This window comes from Camellia sinensis, chromosome 14 (genome assembly GCF_055761805.1).
Source record: "Camellia sinensis isolate YWXY chromosome 14, ASM5576180v1, whole genome shotgun sequence".
NCBI classification, from domain to species: domain Eukaryota; kingdom Viridiplantae; phylum Streptophyta; class Magnoliopsida; order Ericales; family Theaceae; genus Camellia; species Camellia sinensis.
In genome coordinates, this window is record NC_138974.1 from 127237333 (window position 1) to 127247817 (window position 10485).

The following is a 10485-nucleotide window of genomic DNA, read 5'->3' on the forward strand; positions in this document are numbered from 1 at the left end:
AAGTGTCTGCATGTCCCTGATGTGTCTGCGTGTCTGACACGGATACGACATTTGTTTTGAAGTATCAGTGCTTCATAAGCCACAGATTTTTGGTATTTCTTTCTTATATCTAATTACATATATATATATATATATATATTATTAATTATATCAGATATGGGCGGGACCTGCAGGCTAGACTAAAATGGCCATGCCTAACGATCCAATTTTTCATATCATCAATCAACCTTATCATATCTCAGAGAGAGAGAGAGAAGGGCAAGGATTTGCTGGTGGAATCCTCTCTTATCTTCAACTCGGCGAGGGTTTTAGAGACAGAGAGAGAAAGAGAGAGATAAACTAAGAGGGAGAGAAGCAATGGCAGCAGGTGTGGCTAGTGTAGGGCTATCGTGGTCTTCGAAACTCGCTCAAAGACCCAATTCAAACGCCCCCCCCCCCCCCTCCATCTTCATCATTGCTATCTTTTGGCCGTTCCATAAAAATGGCCGTCTCAGTTGACGAGCAAAAGAAGACTTTCACTCTCAAGAAATCTGAACAAGCTTTCAACATCGCCAAGGTTTACTCGTAATTTCCCACCTTTAATAGATTTAATTCATGTTATGTTTGATTTTGGTTAATCTATGTCGTTTAGGTGATCAATCGGTGAGTTTTTCTGTCAGATTATCAATGCGGATGGTGAAAGTTTATGATTTGTCAAGTCTATTTGCTGTAGTTTCGATTCTAATATGATTAGTTACATTGTATCTTGTTTTTGGCTCTTAATTGCTCCAACTAATACGTGCAATCGATGTAGTTTAGTTGACAAATTGGTAAAATGTGTGATTTGTCAAGTCTATTTGCTGTCATTATGCTTCTAGTGTAAATTAATAACATTATAGATTAGCTGTTTGAGAATGGAGGGTTTTGGTGTGGTGAGAAAAGAAAAGAAATTGAGAGAATTGAGGTTTCTCGTTACTTGTTTGGATGATTAGTGATGAGATGAGTAATTGTGAGAAAAGAAGAGAAATTGTGAGAAAGACAAATCACTCCAAACCTAAGTTTTGTTTCTCACCAAAAGTGGTGAGATTTGGTGAGAAACCAAAATTACTATTTACAAAAGATTTATAATACCTAAACTACTCCTTTGCAAAAAAATTTATAATACCTAAACCACTCCTTTAAATACAAAGCAAATAAAATAAAAGGACATGTATCCTCTTTTACTCATTGTTCTCCAAACAAGAAGGTGAGGAACCACAATATTTTTTTATTATTATTTTATTGTATAATATTCTCACTTAGGTGAGAAAGTCCAATCATTTTCTTTATTTTATCATCTCACGATCCAAACAAAGTGAAAAAAATGTGTTTTTGGTCTAGTCATTTTAGAGTATGGAGAAACCAATCACATGTATGCTGATTTGTCATTTGTGGATGTGGATGCGGATGCAGATGCGGATGCAGATGCGAATGATTGAGTAGTTCACTTTGACGTATTTTTGTTTCCAAGAGACAACTACTCCCTTGAATCTAAAAATGGGGACTGAGGGTCATGGCACCATGTTTGTTGGTGACAGATACAGAACATGCATTATTAGCACTCTTTTATACCCAAGTCAAGAAGTATGCGCTATAACATAACAGTAGAATACATGACATTACTTGTATATAGTGACATATCATAAAGTGTTAACCGGTAAAGGAAGTAATAACTTTTTAATTTGTCAGACAATAATAATCCATTTAAATGTATCATTTGCGTATTCTTAAGTAAGACAAAATGAAAATATATCTTTTAGGATCCATATTAGTGCAGAGTTTGACAAGTTTCCAAGAAATTAATTTACATTTAATTTTCTTTCATCAGTTGTATAAACCCCTCTTAGCTTGCTAGTAGTCATGTTAGTTCTTTGGGCTGCTTTTGGGAATTTTTTTGCTGAGAAAGTCTACCAGTCATATTTAGGTTCAACATTTTTAAAACATAACTTGGTTTTCAGTCTACTGGAGTTAAATTAACGATATGTATTAAAGAACTAATCATCCTATATCCGTTACCGAAGACTGAACAGTGAAGGGGGTTCCTTAATCAAATGCAAGTTATGAAACAAAAAATGGTCTCCTTTATCAAAAGCGAGTTATTAAGTGGCTAGGACTAGGTCAAACAGGCTGAAAGGAACATTGTTGAAGTTATAATGGGTTGAAATATCCTATTTGAGAACATGTTGTTCGTTAGATTAACATGATTATGCAGCTACACCTCCAAAGGGTCCACATTGATTGTAACAAAGCCTTCTGGTTAGGTTTGTCTCTAGATTTTTGTTTAAATTCAACCATCTCTTCAGAGTGAGGTGGGTTTATTGAAAAAATGTGAGTTATATCAAATTGAAAAAATAAGGTTTTCATTGTCAAATTTGAGGTTAAGAAAAAGTAAAGAGTTATTGTAAGTGGAAGGGACATCGAGCGGGCTTGAAACAAACTTGTTCAAAGTTAGAATGGAGTGAATGTAATGTTATGTTTGAGAACAGATTTTTGGGTAGACGAAACTAGATTACGTGATTATGCACCCCGATCTTTGATGGACCGTACTAATAGGCCTTCGAGTTAGGTTTGTGTCTAGAATTGTTTCTAGATTGAACCTCTTATTATCTATGAAGCACAAATATGGACTCTCGACATAAATATGGCATGATATAGACACATTGAAGCAACAATTTTCGAAAATCAAGACACGGCATGACAGAGATGACAACACAAGAAATAAATGTATATATATATATATATATTTACATATATGTACACAAAAGCAATAACAATTTAATTTTTTTATTATTAAATGCTCTAAAATCTATTTTAGAAAGCTCTATTCATAAATAAATTGGAAGTTTTAGGCTTTCAAAATCCTAAAATAAAAAATTCTAATGGAGGAAGGATTAATAGGCTTGAATCCACACTGTGAATTTAATTATTGGCTTCAAAGTTATTCCTTCAAAATTGTGATGGTTGGACATTTGTCCCCCTAGTGTCCAATTCTAAAAAATAATTATAAACTTATAGGACATAATTGAATGCGTATCCACACATGTCGGTGTTGGGGAGGGTTTGATGAGTATTAGTATTGACATTGACATATCACCTTCTTAAAAATTTCCATGCTTCTTAGCTTATTATATTTTCTTCTTATATTCCAGTCTTATCTTTTACTGAGGTCAAATGGAAGTATTTATTTCAAATATCTTACCAACTCATTTAATACTGACAGGAATTGATGACCGGAGGTGTAAATTCTCCTGTACGTGCTTTCAAATCAGTTGGCAGACAACCTATTATTATGGATTCTGTTAAGGGCTCTAAAATATGGGACATAGATGGCAATGAGTATATCGATTATGTTGGTTCATGGGGGCCAGCCATCATTGGTCACGCAGATGATGAGGTTCTATTCCTACTCCTATTCCCTAATTTTATTTTGGCTTTTGAAAATCTAAGATATTGTTCAGCTACAGGCAATCTGGATATCCAACACTGGAAGTATCACAAAGTGGCGGGCTACATATTTTTTTTGCTCTACTGTTTTTCTACTTTTTGTGCTTCTATTTCCTCAGTGAAAGCGATTTGGTGTACTTGTTAACAGTTTTTATGATTTCTTCCATAGAAGTTGGTGCATTTTACAATGACACTTTAGACTTCCCATTTTACAAAGGGAACACCCTCTTAAATAAGATCATTAATTGCTATAATTACACCTTTTGTCACACCTTAAGGATATAGTTTCAATGAGAGAAAGCTTTTCATTGGTTTATATTGGTTGGAAAATCCCTTCATCAGAAACGGGGTTGGCAAAGTTAGCAGTCGTTTTTTTCCCTACAGAGGGGAAAAAAAGAAAAGAAAAGAGAAAATGTATTGGAGTTCTCACAAACAATTGATGTGAATTACATTGTTATGACTTTAAATACAAATCTTCTTGGACAAATTTTTACCTTGCAGGTACTTGCAGCTTTGGCTGAAACAATGAAGAAGGGAACAAGCTTTGGTGCTTCATGTCTTCTAGAAAATGATCTGGCAGAGATGGTCATCTCGGCTGTTCCAAGTATAGAAATGGTCCGGTTTGTCAACTCGGGCACAGAAGCGTGCATGGGTGTTATCCGCTTGGTTCGTGCTTTCACTCATCGTGAGAAGATCATCAAGTTCGAGGGTTGCTACCATGGCCATGCAGATCCATTTCTAGTAAAGGCAAGCAGTGGGGTTGCCACCCTAGGGCTCCCCAACTCGCCCGGTGTTCCCAAAGGAGCCACCTATGAAGCCCTAACATCCCCTTTCAATGATATCTCAACCGTTAAAAATCTCTTCGACGCAAACAAGGGAGAGATTGTTGAGGTTATACTTGAACCCGTTGTTGGGAACTCGGGCTTCATCGCTCCTAAACCTGGTTTCCTTGAGGATCTCCAAAAAATCACCAAAGAAAATGACGCTTTTCTAATAGTTGATGAAATTATGACTGGGTTTCGCTTGTCTTACGGTGGAGCTCAGGAATATTTTGGAGTAACTCCCGATTTAACCACTCTTGGGAAGATCATTGGTGGTGGCTTGCCGGTCGGTGCATACGGAGGAAGGAGAGAGATTATGGAGATGGTTGCACCAGCCGGACCCATGTACCAAGCCGGGACTCTAAGTGGAAACCCATTGGCAATGGCTGCAGGAATTCACACTCTTAAGTGGTTGAAAGAGCCAGGAAGTTATGAGTACTTAAATAAGATCACAAGTGAGCTCATTCAAGGCATTGTTGATGCTGAGAAGAGAACCAGGCATGCATTTTGTGGCGGGTATATTTTTTTTTTTTTTTTATCAGCAAAGAAAAATTTCATTAAACAGCATGAAATTAAAAGTACAGGAAGATGAGATGCATCGAGAGAGATTCGAAAGTATAAAAATACCCCTACTACTGCTACTCGCATCCATACAACCAACCCCTAAGCCTCTCGATTTTTTAAATTATAAGTTAAGAAGAACTTAACTAAGAAATTTAAATACATGAGTCCCCACAAAAACCCACAAAAACACCCAAAACAAACTAAAGAAACAAAACAAGACCCACAACACAGCTGCTAAAACAAACTAAATAACGAGAACTAAACTAAACACCCAAGCAGCCCGAAGCCCTCCAACCAACGTCCAATCAGCAACCCACGTCTAATCTGCCAAGACCCACGGCTTAGCTGCTACAACTCCCCATGCCTCACGCCTCTGCTGCATCAACTGCTACAACTCCCCACGTCTCAGCTACTACACCACCCCACGCCTCCCAACTCCCAATACCCACTCCGGCCGAGAAAACACCAGTTCCACCACCGGGAAGAAAACTTCAGCTCCACTGTTGCATCAACTCTACTGCCGCATGAAAACCTCACCTCCCCATGCCTCTGCTACATCAACTCCACTGCTTCAACAGGTCTTCACACCCAATACCCTCTGCCAAACTCCCAAAGCCCACACCATGCTGCTACTACTCCTCTCCCTAAAACAAATCCTAACGGCTGAGGTTTAAAAATACCCCACGCCTCCCACTCCCAACGCCCACTCCGGCCGATAAAACACCAACGCCACCACCGGGAAGACTACACCTCCTCTGCTACATCAGGTCTCCTTCTAACTCACACCCAATACCTTCTGCGAAACTCCATAACCAACAGGTCTTCCAACTCACGCCGCGGATCCGCACACCCACCGAGCACCGAGCACCGACCACCCACTGGGACACTTCCATACAAATGGTAGAACTTCACCCCTCAAACTCTCACTCGAGGAGGAGCGCTCGAGTGACAACCGGACAGAACTGGACCGCCTACGATCCCCTTGTTACCGCCCAAAAAGCGCACCCCTCAAACTCCTACTCGCCAAAGAGCGCGCGAGTGAAATACCAGGACGCCCCTGCTGAACCAGCTACTACGGCAAGGTGAAAACACATGAGTACAAACTGATGACAAAACCTGGATACACCAAACACTCGCCCGCAACAACGAAACACTCCTAGGTGGGTAGAAACGGGGGACTCAAGTTTATTGAAAAGAAAACTAACAAGACAAAGGAAAACACGAGCTAGGCCAGCCGACCGCCATAGCCAAAGGCAGCGGCCAACCGGCCCAAAAAAGAGGCCGGAGAAGGAGGTTTTTAGAGAAGGAAAAGAGAGGTTTTTAGATACAATTAATGAATCCTTCTTTAAAAATAATAATAATATCTAGAAAAATTATGGAACAATTTGTCTCAGAGTACACCAAGACGGTCCAATTTTTGTGGCGGGTATATAAGCGGGATGTTTGGATTTTTCTTCACAGAAGGGCCAGTTTATGAATTTGAGGATGCAAAGAAGAGTGACACTGCAAAGTTTGCGAAGTTTTATAGAGGCATGCTCGAGAAAGGCGTTTACTTTGCGCCTTCACAGTTTGAGGCCGGGTTTACTAGCTTAGCTCATACCTCAGAGGATATCAAACGGACCATAGAAGCGGCTGAAAAGGTTTTCCGGCAACTTTAAAGCCACGATCTCCCCCATATCAAGGTTTGTCTTTTTTTTTTGTAGGCACTTGACATTTTTTTTTTTCTTCTTCTAGGTTTTTCATTGATTGAAAAACTATTTGTAATTTAACTCGAAACATTTTGTACGAATGTTCATTGTGGAATGTATCATTTGCTATTAAAAAAATATTGTAATTTCACCTGTATTTTCTTTTTCCTTTATCTTGCCTTACTGAATCTTGAAGTTGGGATCACAGTTGGGTGCTTATTGCTAAACATAAAAATGTTACAGATATATAGTTCTATCTTTCTCCTTGGGTTTTTCTTGGTTATCTTAGTTACAGATATATTTCTTGTGATTGTATTAATTATAAGCCATGTTTTCTTCATTTTTTTTAATCATAATTGCAGGTGGTGGTTATGCATGGAGTGGTCAACAGGATCACACTACTAGAAAAGGAGGCTTTAGAACTTTTTTCGACGGTTTGAAAATCGTCGCAAAAAATAAGCTTTTGCGACAGCAAAAAAAACCGTCGCGAAATTAATTTTTTTGCGACGGCATTTCACTGTCGCAAAAAAGGCACCGACTAAATACCATTATTAGAGACAGAAAATTCATGACCCTGGCAAAAAGCAATATTATACGTGACGGTATGTTACCCGTTGTTTTTTTTTTTTTACAACGCCCTTTTTTAATCCGTCGCAATTTTTTTTTATTTTTGCTCATTAGCGACGGTCCTTAAACTCATCGCAAAAACTTAATCCCTAATTACTATGAGAGACAAGTGTGGGGATTTGTTGACATTGGGTTTCGTAGCTTTGGGTGGTGTAGATAAGAACTACTTAACTATTTTTGTTTTGTTTTTTGTTTTCATTTACAGGGTTGGAAGAGAGACTGGGGTTGAAGATACAGGGTTTCGAGAGAGACTGGGGTTGAAGGGGAAGGGTTTCAATTGGCGGCAAGACCGGTTCAGCAGCGGCGAGACTAGTTCGGTGGCGAGACAGCATGCTTCTTTTGACTCTGATTCCAGTCGGTTCCTCTATTGACTGGTTTGAAATGGTTCCTCTATGTCTCTATGTGACTCTGTATCCTTGGAACAACAATGAATAATCAAGCTTTGTGGGCTATATTTGGAAGATACTTTGAATTGATTTTGGCTTAGTACTGCGACTTTTTATTTTGTCCTAGTTAGTTAAAAGTTATGAGTATAAATGAGGATGACTATTGAATTGTGCTTCAACTCTGTGACTCTACAGGTGATAGATGGTTATTTATCTAACATGCCTTGAATATATATATAGGGTTTATTTATAATTTAAAAGTGAGTTTGTTGTAGTGAAACACAGTTTCCACAGCTTATTTTCTATATAATTATAGTCCATTGATGCTTTTGGTTAATTGGTGACTGAATTGCTTGGACTTCTTTTGATCTATGAATTTTTATTGTTTGATCTGATCTAGGAATACAATTTATGCTAATTGATAGGAATAGCAAATAATTCTGACTTACCAAGGCCAGCTTATGCAAGTTTTCCCTTAATTAATGTCATTATTTAAGGGGAAACTTTGTCTTAGCAAAGAAATAATTTTGACTTACCAAGGTCACCCTTTTTCTTCTTTTTTTTTTTTAATTTTTTTCCATTCATGTCCTTGTTTGTTGCTTAGCTCATTTCTATTTGTTAAAGTTGAATATAGATTCACTTACTAACTTTATATTACCTTGTTTCTTGTTTTTGTTATTTTAAGTATAGATTCATCGAGTGACATTATACTGCTCAATGATCATCTCAAACAAAAAACACAAAAGCAAAAATCCAGTGATTGGCACTATTAAGTTTTTTTTTTTTTTTTTTTTTTGGGGGGGGGGAGTGGGTTGGTGTGTGTGTGGGTAATTGTCATGTTATTTTTGTTGTTTTTTGTCCTTTACTTAGGAGTAATAATTATAGAACATTGCACATGAAATTTGTATTTCAAGTCATCTCTCTTTATTTGACAATTCATGACTTCATTTGGGAAAGTAAAAGATAGGGGTTAGTACCATTCAATAGTACTTTAAAATTTTATTTTAGATTCATAGAAAAGTTGAATAATTCTGGGTATACTAACAATCTTACTAAAAATTTTACTAAAAAATACAAGAGGTTAAATGTGATTGATTGTCAAAAATCAATGATATTTAAACATCTAATGATATTTGGACATGTATGTTTTTAGTAAGATTGCTACCATAAGATTATATGTTGGCAGCCAAGTAGTAGTTTGCTACCACAAGATTATATGTTGGTAGCCAAGTAGTTAGTCATACAAACTCGTGTTTTCAGTTGATCCTTAACAAGCTTCCAACTGATTAGAATGCTTAAAAGAAATATATTAATTTGAGGAATGGTGTCTGAAGAGAGTAGCAAAACAGGGAAGTTGTGCTGTTGAAACTTAATATCGTTGAGGATTTTTTTTTTGTGATTATTGATATATATCTATACTGGCGGTTGGCACACGTGATGTGTGCGCAATTTAAATAAGTATTAAAAATATATTTTCACATGTGTTGTGTCACTCATGTGGTTAGAGTCTTAGTTAATAGACTCAGGGTCGTAAGTTGAAGTCCTACTCTTCTCATTCTAATTTTTTTTAATAGAAAAATAAGACGCTTGATATAAGAAGTAATGGTTTCAACACACTAATTGAAGCCTTTATATAAGATATATATATATATATATATATATTTGTTTTGATTGAGGTGTTATTGTGTATGATGATGAGAAATTGTAAAGCTAGGGTGTAATGATGTTGCTGCTGTATTTATGTTTTTGAGCTTGGTCAGTCAACCTATTTCCATCAAGAGTTGATTAAGCTACCAATGAAGCTTATGTGCTTTCTGTTTTTCAGCTGCCTTGTTTGATAATCAAGTTTTTCGTTCTTGATTGCTCAGTTCCACTGGTATGCAGAGTTGATTTTGGTTCACTACTTTTTATAATTTAATATATTTTGAAACAGAGTAAGTTTATAACGAAATGTACTAATATGGTCTTGAACTAATTTGTACAATATTATCTGAAACAGGACTTGGTTTACTGTCAAAGTAGTAATGTTACATTTCCCTTTTAGTAATACTAGCACAATTGTTTGTCTTGTAAGATTACAAGTACATGATGATGAACATAGTAATAATCATTGAAATAGTAACTTAAATATTGGATTCATCAAAACAAATATCACAATTCAAAGTTGTATAGATGAATATTCATTGTCAAAATTCTCCCCCCTCTAATCCCCTCATTCCTTCTGTAAGTTTCACCAAAAAGTATAAATAATACACACCCTCTAATGGTAGTAGGTTGCTTAATTTTTGTACAAATTTTTGTCTCATCTCTGTTTTATTTGTGCGTAACAATTTCTTGACATATTTCCATTGCACACGACTCACTAGTCAAAAATGACTTGTAGGAGAAGACGGAACTTGAAACTGATTCCCAGTTTTGAATCTAGACCTTAATTTCCATTTATGGAAATTTGTTCTTTACAAACTCTTTTTTTGAACCGGTTGACTCACTAAAATGTTCAAACTACGTTGGATGTTAACAAAATTTGACACACGCGACTAAATAGGTACAAATGACTTGTAGGAGAAGACGGAACTTGAAGCTGATTCCTGATTTTGAATCTAGAGCCTAATTTCCGTTTATGAAAACTTGTTCTTTAAAAACTCTTTTTTGAACCAATTGACTCACTAAAATGCTCAAATGGCGTTCGGTGTCAACGAAACTTGACACGCACAACTAACTACGCACAAATGACTTGTAGGAGAAGACGAAACACGAAATCGATTCCCGATTTTGAATCTAGAGCCTAGCTTTTGTTTATGAAAACTTATTCTTTAAAAACTCTTTTTCAGACCGATTGACACACAAAATGCTCAAACGGCATCGGATGTCAACGAAACTTGATATACACGACTAACTAGGTAGAAATGACTTGTAGGAGCAGATACAACTCGAAAT

General features: G+C 36.7%; 1 protein-coding gene across 1 annotated transcript; it reads left to right on the plus strand.

Moving 5' to 3' along the window:
* Positions 1–246: 246 nt before the first annotated feature.
* On the plus strand, positions 247–6520 carry LOC114289268 (glutamate-1-semialdehyde 2,1-aminomutase, chloroplastic-like). Its single transcript, XM_082904049.1, has 4 exons — positions 247–556; positions 3239–3412; positions 3964–4799; positions 6253–6520. The coding sequence occupies exons 1-4, from the start codon at positions 482–484 to the stop codon at positions 6503–6505; spliced, it is 1338 nt and encodes a 445-aa protein (XP_082760175.1). The 5' UTR covers positions 247–481; the 3' UTR covers positions 6506–6520.
* Positions 6521–10485: the final 3965 nt, after the last annotated feature.